The sequence below is a fragment of the Myiozetetes cayanensis genome, unplaced genomic scaffold (genome assembly GCF_022539395.1).
Source record: "Myiozetetes cayanensis isolate MyiCay16 unplaced genomic scaffold, myiCay2020 scf6-25, whole genome shotgun sequence".
NCBI classification, from domain to species: Eukaryota; Metazoa; Chordata; class Aves; order Passeriformes; family Tyrannidae; genus Myiozetetes; species Myiozetetes cayanensis.
The window spans coordinates 48,172,476-48,189,362 of record NW_026087853.1 but is presented as its reverse complement, the minus strand read 5'-3'; the positions used below and the strand labels follow the sequence as shown (position 1 = coordinate 48,189,362).

The 16,887-nt window shown below is 42.2% G+C and overlaps 2 protein-coding genes across 3 annotated transcripts in view; both read right to left on the bottom strand.

Annotated features, from left to right (window-relative positions):
* The window catches only part of SERGEF (secretion regulating guanine nucleotide exchange factor), a 152,919-nt gene extending 151,871 nt beyond the window's left edge, over positions 1 to 1,048 (bottom strand). The window contains 1 exon segment of the mRNA XM_050335845.1: positions 979 to 1,048. Within this exon segment, the coding sequence (XP_050191802.1) occupies positions 979 to 1,002 (24 nt within the window). The 5' untranslated portion in view covers positions 1,003 to 1,048.
* Positions 1,049 to 1,206: 158 nt separating this feature from the next.
* TPH1 (tryptophan hydroxylase 1) lies at positions 1,207 to 15,548 on the bottom strand. 2 transcript variants are annotated; one of them, XM_050335843.1, is made up of 11 exons: positions 15,485 to 15,548; positions 11,718 to 11,855; positions 10,679 to 10,862; positions 9,205 to 9,305; positions 8,472 to 8,539; positions 6,837 to 7,033; positions 6,250 to 6,385; positions 5,622 to 5,748; positions 4,442 to 4,537; positions 3,748 to 3,881; positions 1,207 to 3,506 (listed from the first exon to the last, which is right to left on the bottom strand). In XM_050335843.1, exons 2-11 carry the CDS (start codon positions 11,835 to 11,837, stop codon positions 3,332 to 3,334), a joined length of 1,338 nt encoding a protein of 445 aa, XP_050191800.1. In that variant the 5' UTR covers positions 11,838 to 11,855; positions 15,485 to 15,548; the 3' UTR covers positions 1,207 to 3,331. The 2 variants fall into 2 exon arrangements, with proteins under 2 accessions (XP_050191800.1, XP_050191801.1); XM_050335844.1 differs by lacking the exon at positions 15,485 to 15,548 and adding an exon at positions 12,582 to 12,640.
* Between the last annotated feature and the right edge of the window lie 1,339 nt (positions 15,549 to 16,887).

The following is a 16,887-nucleotide window of genomic DNA, read 5'->3' as shown; positions in this document are numbered from 1 at the left end:
AACTATAGCTACTAAACCCATCACAGAAAGCAACAATTGCAAATATGGTAACGAGAGACAGAATTTTTTTAGCCAATTACATTAAATGCCCAGCAGTTGGAGTAGCAACCTTCACTCACGAAAGGGCATACCATCACCTTCCCAGCCCACACACTGCAGTAACAACACTCCACGCCCATCATGCTCCCAGCTGGTGATCCCCAGGGAGACTTTCCCTACCTCACCTGTGCTCCCCCGCCCATTTTCCCTCCACCCTCCAAAGACGCAGCACCTGGTCAATGTTAAAAGAACACATTTATCAACAAACACTTTGTACCTACAGAAACGATGCTGCTCGCCTCAGCCCACAGCTAACAGGTGGGTGAGATACCAGGATTCGAGCTCAACAGGCAGATAAAGTTGTGTCACCGTCTCACTACTACTGGCAGACACGTTTGGAGCGTGTTACTACTTAACAGACGCAGTTCTTTTCAGAAGGTGTGTCACAAGCTCCCATCGTAGCCTACAACTCGCAACGAATTTTCAAGCGTTCAAGAACAGGCGAGCTGAGATACGGCGCAGAAAGAAAACAGGAGCCCGAGGAAGGGCGATCCGTACGCGTGTGTCCCCACGCCGACAACAAACACACCGCTCTGGTGTGCCCTGCCCAGACCGATGGGACTGCACCGGGCACGGCTGCGGCGGGGCCGACAGAGCTGACCAGGGGCAGAGGAGCCCCTTCGGCGCCTCTTACACCCACTGTGCTCAGCGGGTCAGAGCGCAGCGCTGCTCTCCTTCGGGGAGGGGACACCTCGGCCCCCTTTTCCCAGGGAAGGGAGCCCGGCGAGGGACAAGCGGCAGCGCACGCCGAGCCCTGCAGTATCCCGGGGTGGCGAGCGCATCCCGCGGGGTGGCGAGCAGCCGTCCCCGCGTCCCGCCCGCCGCTCCGGGACGCGGGGCAGGAGGAGCGCCCGGCTCTTCCCGAGCTCTCCCACTCACCCAGGCAAAGAGCTCCATCTCCATGGGGCCGGCAGCTCCCGGCGCTTCCCGCCGCCCGCAGGCCGGGCAGGAAGAGGCGGGCTGGGGGCGGGCTCACGGGCGGGGAATATCCGAGCCACGCCATTAAAACACATAAACCCCCGAGGTGCAAGCGGACGCGTTGTGTTTATCGCTACAGTGCCGGAAAAAAAAAAAAAAAAAAAAAGGTCGCTTTGCCTCTAATAATTACCAGCAAGTCGTTTATTTCGTTCACATTTAAAGCCTCCACAACAGTTAAAAATATTTAAATTGTTACTGTTCTATATAGCCACGAGGTTTGGATGGGTGAAGCCAAACGTACAGGTTGTTAATGCCGTGGAAATGCATCTTCTCTCTGTTGTTTTTAGCAGGCTTTTTTTTTTTTCCCTACACAAGTGCAAATAAAAGATACAACTGCTGTTTTTACAGAGTATTTGAAAGTAGGTGCTAATTTAACAAGTGTGAGGATTCCTATTTGAAATGTATACATAGCTCAGACAAGGTTTGAAGTAACACAGACCTATGTATATTTCCACAACATAATAATCCCAATATTGTTAAAACTGCACTTAAATATTAACTATTGTCACAGAAGCAGGCAAAATAGATCCTCACTACTCACTTAAAAGGTTTCTTTTCTAGAAAGATGAAGTTTCTAAAATCGATTTTTAAATGAGGTGCAATGGAAGCCATAAATATGGTAGACCATAATTCTATATCTTAAATGTTCTTAAAAAAAAAAAAGTTATAGTGGGTTAATAGCCATAGAAACAAATGATCTAGACTTCACTTAAACTGAGTCTTCTTGGAAAGGTTGGGCCAGTGATTGCTTATGGAGCAGATGTGGCCTATGAAAGTACATGAAACTCAAACTAATTTTAAAGCACAGAGGTTCACAAAAGTCCTTTAAAATTCTCAAAATCCTGAACAAGCATCTCCAGTGTATTTAAGATTTCAGGTCATTTTTCCAGAGCACTTTCTGGATTTTTTTTATAAGCTCTACCTATGAAAAACCAACGCTGAGGGTGCTCTTAAATACACCCTGCACATCACAGATCCCCATTCAAACGTGTCACATCCTGTCCATTTCATCAGCAGGGTCTGCAGAAGCAGCAGCCAGCACAGCTTTGCACAGCTGGGCAGGATGCTTGAAACCATGGGGCCCTGAAATCAGGCAAGTTTGCTACTGTGAAATACAGGCAGTTCATCAGGACACTGCTTCCCACCACTTGCAAAGTGCTCTTTGGAGTTAGATATACCTTATGCTACAAGGTAGTTTATTGCCTTCATGGCCACAGAATTCCTATTAAATGCTTGGGCCTTTCAGTTATCAGTTGATTGACAGGGAATGAAGGTGTTCAAGCCAAGTAAAGAGGAAACTAAATGTACCTTTGTGCAATTTGTGCTGGTCAATAAAGTGACTGAGCAATCATCAACAGGATATTTATTTTTACAAAAACCACGCTAAACTATGAACTTTGACCGTTATTTTTAACTTTTGAATATTAAATGGTACTTTGGAAATGGTTCTAGGCTTTGTGCTAGGGCAGTACACTTGATGGTTTGCTATACTTTGGCTAAATTATTTCAATGAAGAAAAAGTCAAATTGTATGTCTGTAAGGGAAGGTCCTCCCTCAGGTGCAATAGCAAGGACAGCAACACAAATCCTAACTCTCAGCCAATAGGACATCTCTTACAATTAGGATTTCATGCAACATCTGTACCTCTGCCTTATACTAGAAACATGCCAAACAGCACATTTGCAATTCTTTGAGGGCAAGAATAATCCTTCTGAAAGCAAGATTTGACCCCTCCATTTCATCATATTAAACCTCCAGCTATTTGTGTCCTGATGCGTGCACTGTAATCATTCAAGTTTTAAACTCAGTAGTACAGACTTAGAAGCACTGATTGCCACAGCTTCTACCTTATCAAGTCTTCAATGCCAAAAAATCAGTAGCATAGACTACTGGAGTCAGAAATGGGCATCTCCCTATGGTGAATTATTCCATTATTGCCTCATAAGCCACCTTCGGGGGCATTTGATGCCAGCCCTGATCCAAAGACCACACTTCTTCTCCAGTCTAGCACTTTCTCTACTCCCCTACCAGCTTCTAAAAGGCAACTCCGGACCTTTTTTAATTAAGAGGGATAGAGAAACACATCAAGTAAGGGACATTACAGAGAGAAACAAGATAACATTGTTATTCTAACAAGCCATTCACTCTTCCAGTTGTAAAGGAATGAGTTCTGTCTACAACACATTATGAACCTATGCAAGAGATCAGTAGGGAAAAGAAAAGGATTGGATTGCACCACACTGCTGACTGGGTGTTAAACTTCCAGCTGCTTGCCCATCTTGCTGAGGGCGTCGCTGACAATGTCCAGCTCATGACGTAGCTCATTCACCACGCTGGCAATGCTTTTTGTGTCTTTCAGAATCTGCACGCTCTGTGTGTATGGATTGTACTTCACACCAAATGGGCGCTTGATGGTTTTTGCGAACTCTCTATAGAATTAAAAAGAAAAGAAAAACCCAGGATAAATAACCATTTTTCAAAACTACTTAAAAATAGTTCTTCATCTCCACCACCCACCACATGGAAGATAAAGCAAATACCAATCTCAGCTTTCCAATCCCATGAAAAAATAATTACAAAACTGTGATAAGAATAAAAGGGTTTGATGCTGCTACGGAGAGGTGTGTGAAGTGAAATCTGCTTCTGTGAAAGAGGGAGGGAAATCTGTACCTCATCTTTTCCTTTGCTTCTTCAAAACTTTCAGAAACAAAGTAAACCTCCTGGAAAGTTGTAATAAGACATTCTTGCTTGCAGGTGACCTTTGGATCAAAAGGCTTGACTTTGGCAGTGTCAGAGAGTGAGTGCTGGTGATGTGTTATCATGGGTCAGAGGAGCATCACCATCCGAAGAATCCATGAAGAACATGACGTGTAGTAAAGTGAATATAAAAGATTAAGTGAGACAATATTTAGTGCATTGCATCTTAAAATATTTATCTGCAGATAGACAGCATTTAAAGCTTAACAAACTGAATTACTCTGAATGGTCACATTCTGCCAGTCTGTGTCAAAAACGGGATTCCACAGACATGTGCTCATGTGAAAACAAGAGCAATGTTTTCAGAAATTGGTTAAGCCAACAGAGCTTTAATCTAAAAGAAGTTGCTTGGACCCTAATGTTAAGAAATACCAATCATCTACTGCTTCCTGCAAAAGACAAGAGATCTGCTCAGCATATATCCAAAAGCAGCAACTAACTGTCCATAATTATTGCCACAGTGAATTTTCTTAAAGCCTGATAGGTATTTAAGAGTTTTCAAAAGAAATATTTTTTAAATTATACTTTATAAAAAGCAGGGCTAAACAGTGGTGATAATAATCAGGTACAAAGAAAAGAGAGTTAAATAAGCAGTGGACATTCTTACCTTGAGCTCACTAATCGAAGAGAGCAAGCCAGCCCCATAAACTCGTAGTTGTCCCTCTTGCTTGCACAAGCCAAACTCTACAGTGAAGAAGTAGCACTGAAACAGAGAAGTAAGTAAAATAATTCATCCTATGTCAAAGATGCTGTGGTGAACTAGATGTGAGCATTTCTATTTGTAGGTAGCATCAAATAGTTGCAAATATCAGACAGTCATCCCACAGTTGTCCTTCTCAGATATTTAAAGAGGGAAGCCAGAATGGAAGGGGGTTAAGAACCACAAGATTACGTGTTTCTCATAGGAAAGATGGGTGTTATAGATCACCCAGCTAGGCTACAAGCTGCTAATGTCAGTGGGAACAGTGAGATGTAAATCTGTTTCAAGAAATATTGATGTGAAATGACAGCCTCAGCTCAAAAGAAAGACTGGAGGATCTCTGAATGAGTGAAAGCAGCCCACTACGGTTTGTTTCTCGTTTGCTTAGTGTCCTATAAAATTAAAGATTTTCAGTTTGCTGGATTTCAGGATTTCTGCAGGTGTGCAGGAAGAAACATTATTTTCATAGATGGCTTCATTCTGCTCGCACTGAAGGTAGTAGAAATTTTACCATTAACTACACAAGGTGGGGAAAAAGAAATGAGTAAACCAGTTCTTTCATAACTGGCATCAATTATTTTTCATATAAATTTAATTTTAGTCTCAAAATATTTTTGCCAGAAATTGATGTCCAGAAAATTAGATTAATTTATATTATTTTACTTTTTTGGCTGAAGACTATCTAATGCTAGCACTCGCCACATAGAATTGAAATTGTATTCATTCTACACATTAAAGAAATAGATTACTTTTAAAATCCTCGAATCATGTTCCCATTAGTAAGAAAAGTTTTGTTTGGAAGACCAAAGAATTTCAATCTGGAAAAAGTGACCTACCAGCAGAAGCTGAACAATTACTTGACAGTCAAGTGAAGAATAATTCTAGTCATCTCAACTTTAAAGTGTATTTTTTTTTCCCAGCATGGAAAATTTTTGTATGCTCCAAAACCAGGGACCAGTGAAACACATAGATCTATCAGCTGTTGTGGCTGATGTTAACATGAAGCTCCAAGTTTATTCAGTGGAGTGGGATCAACCTAGTAAAGCACAAAGCTTTTGATACAATCACTAGCCACTCAAACACTCACTGTTGCCAGTTTTTGGACAGCCTCATCTGAGGCCCCAAGTGATGCAAGACCAATTTCCTGGGAGAACTGAGCAAAACTGGGTTCAGCCAAAAGAGGGACATGGCCTAGGAGCTCATGGCAGGTATCACTGGAAAAAGAAACAGAACAGTAAATCTCATTATTTGTCTTTGTGGCAAAGTGAAAAAGCAGCAACCCTGAACAGATACAATGTCTTGCATTAAACTTTAATATCCAAAAGACAGAAGAATGTCACTCATTTATCTGAAAGCAACTGGGCAGTCTTACGAACTCTCCATAAGTATCTAAATTCAGATTTTCAAATGAAGTTGTCTAAAATTAAGATCTAAACTCCACATTTATGAGACAATTGAATATTAAACTAGTTGCACACAATGACATCAGTAACAGACCTCCAGTTACACGTTGTACTTTTGAAAATCCTGTACTTATAAAGGTGGGACTTCAACATGCTAAAACTCCATTATATTCAATGAAGGCTGAGTCCAAGGCACCTTAAAAGTAAGTTTTAGGATGGTGTTCTTGAACAGCTTTTAAGTAGCTTGGCTCTGGACAGCAAGAATCAAAACTTCCTCTCTCTCAAATTCTACCACAAGGTTAAATGACTCACGGCTCTGGTGTATAGAGAGGGTCCGAGCTGTGTCTGACATATTGAGTGCAGTGAAAAACTCTGAATGCTAATCCTGCCAAGAAGTCTCTGGGCGACAGATATCCAGCAACGGGGCGAATGGTGAAACCTGTACGCTCTGAAAATGGACAGAGAAACTGTACATTAGTTTAGTGTAGAATGCAGAATGTTGACAGCTTTCCTGCTGCAACTGGGGTAAAAACCACAGCAGTACCTTGCCTCAGGAGCAAGTGGGAAGATCAGACACAATTAGAAAAAGTAGGCCTAAGCTTGAGAACGACCAATATGTATTAAAAATGTCCCTCTCTCTGTGTCAGTGGACTTCCTGTGATTCCATGCCTAGAATCAACATTACAGCTCCATATCTCTTTAGCCAAGCCCAAGGTAGCATTGGCCCTCAAATGTCCCTGTTTTGATATGTTCAAGACACAATACACTAAAACACGGATGACCAAAAGGCTTCTTAAAGAACCAGAAGAAGTACAAGCAAAAGTGACTAAGGATGTTTCCTTGTGCCAACAAAATAGTGTGGGCCTTAGTTTTTTCATGTGAGAAAACTTGCACGTTACCTTTCAGGAAGCGGGACACATCTTCCAGCTGGGGGATATTGTCTTCCCTATAGCCACAGTATTTGGTGAGCAAGGGTAGGTTTTTAAGGTACTCTCTGCAGGCATGAGTTGGGTAAAGGTTCTTGAGCTCTCGGTACACAGTCCCCCAAGTCTTGATCTCCTCCTCAGTGAATTCAATCTTGGGAATTGGGTCACCACTACAAGGAGAGGAGAAAGAAAGGACATTCCTCAGTAAATGCTTAATAACAGGTGACTTGTTTACCTGCTATTACTATCTAACACCTATATGTCTGTGACACCTGGCCAAGGTGCATTAGACACTGTCAAATGCACAGTGAGATCTGATCTATGCCCCAGAGAGCTTTTAGTCTAAGGGTTTGCTCTTTTTTCCACCTAAACCAATTGTGAGGAATCTTTGCATTGACCTCACTGGAGCCTGAAAGCTTTCGTTCCATAAACAGTTTCTTAGGTGTTCAATTCTGAGAGTAAGAATAAAAATACTTGCATAACCTCTTTACAGCTTCAGGATCTGAGAACACATCCCTTTCCCAGTTGAACTTCCAATGTCTACAATTACTTTCCATTACCCTTCTGATTTGTTTTAGGAAAAGAGAATTGCCTAAATTAACAACACATTGCATGAAAGCAGATAAATATACACATCAGGTAAAAATCACGCTTCCGTGCAGAGGAGGCAAGCACCTGTCTGAACATATTAATTGTAGATTCTCTCTCCTATTTAGTCCTCAGGACCTTGATTAAAATGGATTATAGCAATGGTAGTGTAACAGTGAGTTTCCACTCCCTGTCAGGTAACCAGAATGGCAAATTTTTTCCCCAAGGGAATCTCTTTCAACAACACATTAAGAGAAATCAGCTCTATGCTGTAGTAACCAGTTGCATACACACAGTGCAATAGAGCTCTAAATACCCACCATATCTAGGTTATTTTCAATTGAGGAACTTGACTCCTAAATTCTATCAGGCAACATCAACATAAAAAATCACGTTTGGAAAGAATTTACAGCACTGAGTTAAGAAACTGTTACTGCTGTAAGAGCTCCTCCCCCAAGCAGCATCTCTAAAGACAGAAGCTCTTTGAAATTCTTTTCACAGAAATCTTCTTATCTACGCATCACATGCATTAGTTTGAAGCAGGAAAGAAAATTCTAGTATTAACATTTACCCAGAGAGTTTACACTGTGGTCAGTGGGCTATACTGGGAATTACCTCCCCTCCCTCTCCTTTGCAAAGGAGATTTATCTGGCACAGAGAGCTGTGCAATGTGCATTGTCTTTCCTCCTCCGTTGTTGCACCCATTTCCAGGGAAGTGGGGAAGAACTGCGGAGTCCAAATGCACCACGCTGTCATCGCTGCCCATCTGAGGAGCAGCACTGCTGCAGATGCCATAATGGCCAAGCAGCACAGCCTTAGGCTGACCAGAGCTGCAAGATGGCCTAGACCTACCTGTTAATCTTGTCTTATATCGCCCTTTGTTTTCCCCCCGTGGTTCTGATTCCTGAGCCAAGCATATCTCAGCCTGATCTGAGCCCAGGGAAGGTGAGCTCCTCACAGTCCACTCTGCTATTGTTTCAAAGCACCCAAAAGTCTTATTCTGGAAGAATTCAAGCTTACTGTTTGTAGTTCATAGCCAGGTCTGCAAAATACTTTCGCCTCTTGCGGTAGACATTGTCTTTGAAACCCTGGTAAGGGGAAGGAGGAAAACGAAGTTAAGTAAGTTTCTAAGCTGTAATAAATAAATTAATTTAAAATGAGACACATGACGCTTCAGTTGGGAAATATAAAACTATGCTGTGTAATAATGAGAAGACAGGAACCTCATAGTTGTAGTTTGAAATGTTTAATAATTGGGAACTAAGCAAATACTCCAAAGTAAGAATGAGCTGTTTTATGTATATAACTATATATTCAGCAAACAAGGATTAATTTTAGTCATATCAGTATTTATACAAACTTTGTTACTTGCTTGATTATTCTAAATTACAGTAGAAATTGCCCATTTGCACTGCCCAAATAGTAATTTGCTTGCTCCAGTAAGGAAGAAAGAAAGAGCAGGAACCAAGCCTGCTTTCAGTTTTTGTTTGGGTTTTTTGTTTGTTTTTTTAATTTGTATGCAACCACTCAGGGCCCAGACCTGGAGAAAGCCTTGCAGAAGGGCACAGGAGCTGAATTCAGTCTTGCCTGAATTAAGAAAGAGGCATGAAATCCCCAAGAGAAGGTGCTCAGACCCACAGAGGCGCCATTGAGGGAGAGGAGAGGGAGGAGGAAAAGCTGCAATTTTTTTAAAGTCAGCTCCACAAAGTATTTTTTCACTGCAGAGTGGGTGTGGGGAGGAAAAAGTACTTACTGGATGATCAGCATCCAAATCAGACCCGTACATCAGCACTCGGTTCGCACACTTATCCAAATCTGAGATCTTCTTCGGAAACCAGGGAACATTCTCCATGTCTAGAGAACGCATGGAATCCACAAGGTTATTAATAAAACCGAGCACACTGAGGGAGGAAACGCTGCTTTCAAGTATGGCTATGGCGGTTACAGCTAAATCTATAAATTAAAAGGGCATGAATAAGACAAGGGAGTCCTCTGCCTATCTGGCACCAGCCTACAGCTCACACTTCCTCCTCGGTCACTGCCACAGTCTGCCTACAGAGCATGGCCAGCTCCAAAGCCTCTGGGGAGGAAACAGTTAATATGGGTTTTCTCTGGCCCTTAAGTGTTGTTAGTGTAGATCTAGAGGCTCCCACAGAGACAAGGTCTCCTTGTGTTCACCGCTGGGAATCCTGTAGTGCACAAAGTATGCAAAGGAGTACAGAAGTGATTTGCCTGTGATCCCTGGGGGCAGAATGGAAGCAGGTTAGAGTCCTCCCATCCTGCTTTACTGACATCAGGAAATAGATATTTCTCTGTGGTTATGTGCTTTAGATGCATCCAGCTCTGCCTTTTGAGGGGTTTGTGGGGGAAAAGGAGCAGGAGGACCTGCAGTTTTAGAAAGGGGCATCATTAAAGTTTTGCTACTGACTACTTTGGGGTTATTTTTAGCCTAAAAGGGTTTTTTGCCAAGCTCTTGGCTGAGCAGTTTTTCTGCCTTGATGCTCTTCAATTTACTTAAAAAGGTCAGGGCACTGTTTGGATTGAATTTCACCTTACTTAGAGCTAAAGTAAGCTGTTTTATCCAAGAGCATCAAATCCCTCCCTCACAAGCACAATGGCTGAGAAATACATGGGACCAGCTTCCTGCTGCCCTGAACTCTGGGCATCTCTTTAGCTAGGAGTAAAGGTGAACAGGATGTGAAGCATCCTAGGATTAAAAGGCACCTCTTTGCCACTAATATAAGGAACCAGTTATGTTGAAAAGTGGTTAAAAAGTAAGGAAATCTAGAACTACATGAGGAAATTGCAGAATCCTTCTTCCACTCTCACCGATGTCTGAACTGAACTGGGATCTGTCAGTGTTACACCTCGGTCACGGTGGTGTACTCAAGCCCTGCCTTCAGACTTTGCCTACAGACCAGCCTCCAGTGACCTGCATGGATGCAGGACTCCCAGTGATGCCAGCTGGGCTGTGCTGAGGAGGGACAGGAGCACAGGCAGCAGGTACACAAGTGGCAGCAGCTTGAAGCAGCCTGTACTCCCAGGTGGCAGCAGCCAGCACAGCCCTGCTCATGTCAACCTGACTACACTCACTCACAGCACAGAAGCATGCACCTGGTAACTGGTGATTGAAGACACTGCACAAATGCAGATGTGGACACCATAAAAAGATTGCAAACCAACACAGTCAGAAGGGCATTTTCATCGGAAATGCCTTTGGCACTCACCATCTTCGTGGCCATTGAAATGCTCTGTTGGGCTCACAGAGACAACGTTGACGTGGGATTTCAGGAGCTGGAAGATCTCATTCAATTGTTCCCTGTTACTGTCACAGTCCACAAAGATCTCAAACTCAGAATTTCGTCTCTTGGACTTTCGTGACTCGATGTGTACCAGATTGACATGCTTCTCCTGTTTTGTAAGAAGTAATGTTTTCAAACAGACTAAGAAACTAAAATCTGTTTTTCAAACTAATATTTTACTGCCATGAACTATTCACCATCTTTATGAAGCTATTTTAGTTAACTGAATCTCTTGATAGCAATTTGCTTATTGGAGGGGGGGGGAATTACTTGATTTCCCGTTCAGAAGAAAATGAAAGAGGACCTGGATTCTTTTGGTTTTGTTTACATGCAGGAAGCACATAGACACAGTCAGGAAATTTAAATTCACAGACCTTTTTCTTTCATCCCTCCCACAGGAAGCTGATTAGCATCTGGGTCTGGGGAGATTCACCAAAATGCTGATGAATTCACCATATAATTATCTCACAAGCAATTTAATTAATTTAATTAATTTCACAAGAAATTTTAAAGCAGTAGTTTTCAGGGCATAAATTTCACTTCTTTTTGATTTGAAAAATTATTTAATCCTATGTTTTATATTAGGAACATTGAGAAAACCCCAGACTAAGACATGCAGGCCAGCACCCCACACCCCAAATATCTACCTGCCACCAGCAGGACCTTCAGACCCACCTCTTACACTCAAAAAAACAAGTGCCAATCCTCTTTTCATGAGGGGAAAAGACAAAACCTCTCTCAGTATTTAGTCAGTACAGATGAGAATTTTTGTGAAGATTTTTAGCCAAACATCATCTAATTTCTGAGGAACAGATTTGCCTTTCTGGGTAATTTTGTGTGCAAAGTGGGAGCCAGGTGAAGAATCATATCCTTAATAAATGGATGTAATTAATTCTAGTGTGTTCCCAAAATATCTTTACCGTTTAAAATACAGAGCAGCTATAGGAATATGATTATAATGTACCTGAAAGAGTTTTAATGCTTTTACAAGTCCTCCAACTTCATTCTTCAAGGAAAAAATGATAGCTGTCCTTCCTCTTTCAGATGCATTGTCTTCATTCTCTTTATTATCTTCAATCATCATGTAGGTTGACTTATTTAACTAAATTCAGACAAATAAAAAGGTTTTTTGAACTGGAAGTAGTGCAAAAAGTGTGAATTTTTACATTTCAGTTTGTCTTGGGTTAATGCTGTGCTTTGACTGATCAACCACAAAAGGAAAATTATGACCTAAATCATTACACAATAATAGGCATAAAGTTAAGGGACACAGAGAATCTGTGAGAGCTGAGAATGAAATACCAAGATATCTCTTTTTTTCAGGTGAATGGTTTTATAGACATCTTTAGTCATTCCCAAGGATGCAGAAAATGTTTCCAGTGTGTGGTTTATAACTAGCATTGTTACTGCGAGGAAGGGAAACTATAAGATGTCAGCAGAAATAGTATGTTGAGCAAAACACTTCATTAGCAACTTCAATGAATGTTAGTAAAGGGAATAATCCAAATCCCACAGAATATAAATAGGAAAAGGTGGATCAGGATTCAGTAGATCAGTACTGAAAAATCATTTGCCTTTCTCTCATAACATCACTGTAAAGCATTTTAAAGCACTGTTTTCATAGAGTAAGGAGATAAACCTAAGGAGTTAAAATGTTATGCTGACCAGAACCTGTTGACTATAGAGACAATCCCACTCTGATCAGCCCCAGCCAAGCTGCTGCATCTGCCAGGTTCCCTAACTCTTACGTCAAACCCTTGGCATAATCACCCAAATCACACAGTAAAAATTCAGACTTCAAACGCTGTCAGACCGTGTGGTTTTGTACCTTACTAGTGATCACACTCCTGGCTGTGTTGAAATCAGTGGATATCACAGACCATGTCCTTAGCTACAGGTAGCCAGGCCATAGACAGAGATAATATTGAAGTAATTAGGAATGTGGAAAATACAAAGTAAAGAAAAAATACAAAGCTTAGAAGAAGAGGCCGTGTCTCACATGTCTTCAAACCTTGCAAAAACAGAAAGAAAAAAGGCGAGGTTTCTGAATTAGTCAGCAAGACAGAAAAGGAATGTTATTGCTATTTGGAATTATTTTTTGATCTGACATAGCTTTTAAAGATATGACTATCTGAAGACATTTTCAGAAATGGAAAGAGCAAACGAAAAATGCAATCAAAACACACCAGTTCCACTGACTCCCTTCTACAGTCTCTCTAACTTTAAACCTATTTAAAATTGATAATACTGAACAGCTAAATGTTTCTATCTGTGACTGAGTGGCTTAAAAATAAAAATAAATAAAAACAACCCAAACAAACAAAAAACCCAAAAGCATTTTACCTATCTTATATCAAAATGTTCTGATTTACTTTTCAGATGAAGAAGGCAATTTGCCTCACAAAATAATGAAATTAGTTTCATCTTATATCAAGTGGTTTACAATGAGGCAGATATTTGATGCTGCTCTAAGAAAGGTTTCGAGCAGGTTACTTGTGAGCATTTTAGGGTTCCAAGGTGGTATCCCATAGAAGAGGTCCAAGCCCACTGATGCTAATGAAAGTATCTGGATTTCTGACTGGCTCCCCATCTCTGATGAGTTGTCACTATATGATGAGCCTGAACAAGTGTCAGACCTTCACACTGTTTCTAATTCAGAAAAGTCACTGATCTCCATGAGCTGGAGTCCAGACATCAAATTCTCTACTGAAAGTGTGTGACAGGGCCCAGTCCATGTTCAGCTGAGCAGCTTGCAGGTTTCACAGTTTGCTTCAGTGTCAGATCATAATCACAAGAGCCAGGAACAAACAGAGTTAGATGGTGGTCTTTGAGGGAAATAACTGATGGGCTGCTTTACATATATGACTAATATGCAGCATGTTGGCTTGATTCCATATTCGGGATCATTGACTGAAGACCAGATCAGCTTATGAGATTTGGCACAGTTGCATGCAACGTTACAAGGTGCACAGCTAGGACAGACTACAGGCATCGCAGAGTAATGTTCTTATTCTGTATTTTGCTGCTGCAACTAACTGTGTCTAGGATCAGGTGACAACATTTATAAAGTTACATGTTTAAGAGAGTGATAAAGAAAATATAACAAAATGCAGTATGTTCTTATATTAAGTTCTAGAAATGACTTCTAACTTGCAAATTAGAAGAAGTTGCAGAAGAGAAATTCAGATGCCTACGATGCCAAACACACACCAATTACATCTTTAACCCTACACCAATGCTAATCTTTCACTTTCAATAAAAACTGGACTGAAGAGAGGTCTGAATTAATGCAGCAACCATTTGAGTGCAAGGCAGCAAGAGAAAATGGCAATGCAAAACAATTCCTCTCCTCCAATGGCTGCACCTTCACTTTCATTTTTTAATCTGTATCAGTAACTAAGCTGTAATAAAATCAGACACTTTTCTTTACACGGTAACACATTCAAGCTTTTTGGAGGGTGAGAGGGAATTAGTATTGCATTGATGTTTTCTATGAGTGATGTAACTCATTAACTGATTTTCCATTGACCTGACTCTGTCTTGATGAAAATACACAAACAGAAGGATATCCTAAAGCCTTTGTTTAGATCAATAACTAGGTGTTATGTGGTTAAAGATCATTCTTTTTGGAACTCACAGCAATTACCTTTCCTTTCTCCTCTTCCCCAAAGAATATTCTCTGTGAGATAGATATTTGAGGGTGCATATTTTGTGATTTAATTCATTATACTAATGGATGACCAGGATTTGAAATTATCTAAACATATTCATCTAAAGGAAATTATGTTTTAGAGCTACACCCTGAAGACAAAAAAATCTTTTCTAAAAAAGCTTTTGATATAGATTGACACTAATCATGCTTGATAAAAAATCTCGATGGGCATTTTATATCCTTCTCCCTCTAAGTAGCTGCTTACTTTACTTTGTCACTGTCACCCTTAGTAGGGAAGGGTGAAGACGCGATGTTACAAGTGACCATGACTAGATATCACTTTACAGGTACATTTTCCAGCCACTCCAGAAGTCTTCTTCACATTTAGTTCTCAGACACCAAACCAAAAGCTGTGCTTAACACCTTATTTGGCTTCCAAAGATCCAAGGGCTACAGCAAACCAACATTTTTGTGAAACTTTTCTCCATTGCAGACAGCATTCTTGTTTTCACAAGGAATTTTACAGACTTTATCAGCTGCACGGTATCAGTAACTGTAGCCAACGCATAAGCTTTGATTTTACCTGATCTTCTGTGACACACTGAGCATATTCCCACTGTGACGTGAAACAACCCAAGAGTGAGTTTTTCTGGGCTATATTACACCCTGTGTCTCCTAAGCAGCGATGCACCAGAAAGTTACTTTTGTTCTACCTTAATTTCATGTGCTCACATTTGTATTTTACTACTTTTTCCCCACACACCAGAAACAGCAGCATTACCAGTCCCATTCCAATCCCAGCTCCACTGAAACGCTCACACCGATACCAGAGGATCCGCATCCCACGGCATGTTAACTGCTCTCCGAGTGACCAGCATCAGGAAGCTGCCCTTTCCCCCAAATCCCTGCCCTGAGAACCGCGACTTCAGAGAAGCAGCGTTTTCCCCGCAAAGCCGGGACCGGCCCCACTCGCAGAGCTGCCCCAGGGGCCGGTCCCGCTCCCTCACCTGTGCCCATCCCGCTCCCCTCACCTGTGCCCATCCCGCTCCCCTCGCCTGTGCCCATCCCGCTCCCCTCACCTGTCCGGCGAGATCCCGGCTCGGCGCCGCCTCCAGGGATCCGCCGCGGCGGGGCGCGGGGTACATGGCCGGGCGGGCACAGGGCAGCGCCGGGACCGGCCGGATTTATGGAGGGGCGAGAGCCGCCCCTGGCCGGGGGAGGGATGGAGAGAGGGAGGGAGGAAGGCGGGGGGAAGCGCTGCCCGTCCCAGCTGGGGAAGGGACTCGGTGACCCTCTCCATCGCACCCGCTGGACGCTGTTCATTCAGAGCTGGCAGAGCAGCCGATGCTCAGATGCAGCCACCGCGCACCCACCGTGGTTGAACCCCGGAATAATCTGCAAAAGAAGAGGGGCTTTCTCTCCCGAATTACACACCTCCTCGGTCACCCGTGCAAGGTCATTTAATAGGGGTCAGAGAAGACGTGACCTTTTATGGGTAACTCTGTGGGCTTTCCATTAACACTGATTTGCGCCCCCTGGGGCTGAGGGGAGCGAGCGTTTGGATGGAGGGAACCTGTCTTCCTCCACCGTGTCCACATAGCCACTTCCAAACACTTCTCTGTTTGCTGCAAAGTGCTCTTTCTGCTGCCTGTGGGAAAGGGAAGGCAAACTGCATCAGAAATGAGAGGAGGTGAGGGCTGGGCCCGTAGCAGAGGGGCTCTAAGTGAAGTTGGCTTCAAGGTGACAGCTCAGCTACGGGGACTCAGCAGTGAGGGACTCCCCTGAATGCTTGACAGCATTAGTGCAGGTTAGAGTCTCCAAGGGAAATGTAGTGGGTAGATGTATTGAGCCCTTCACTAAAAATAAGAGCGCATTTTCTGCTGTGAAAATAAATGGCAGCATATTACTTCTTTTCTCAAAACCTCCCGCACATGCAGGAAGAATAACTACATTTCTGTTACCAGAAACTTTGTATTTCCATATCATATATGTTGTCATTCATTTTCTGCATACATCTAGACATATGTTTATATTGTAAAAATTCATGGTTTTAAATTCCAGTAATCCCAGACCTCACGGTCTCCTCTCAGGTCAGAACTGGCAACATTAAGATAAGGGGATTTGTGGTCCAAAGTAGAAGCCAAAATGTTCCCCAGGAACATAACCTCTTGGAGGCTTTAAGGGTCTGGAAGAGGAGAGATTGATTATTTTTGTTGGGCATGGCATGGAACTGTCCAAAACAAAGACTCTAATCTTCTTTTTTACATTGCTTTCAAACCTACCTTTCAAAGAAATACTCAAAATCAGTAGCAACTAGTTTTACCCTAATATATTCAAGTGTCTGAAAAATTTCCAGTATTCTTCTCTCCAGTGCCTAAAATACTGAAACCTTGATTCCAGCTAGATCTCTTAGACACTGGTGTAATGTGTGTGATAAATTATACTGATGAAGCCGATATGCAGACGAACACCTAACTCAGGC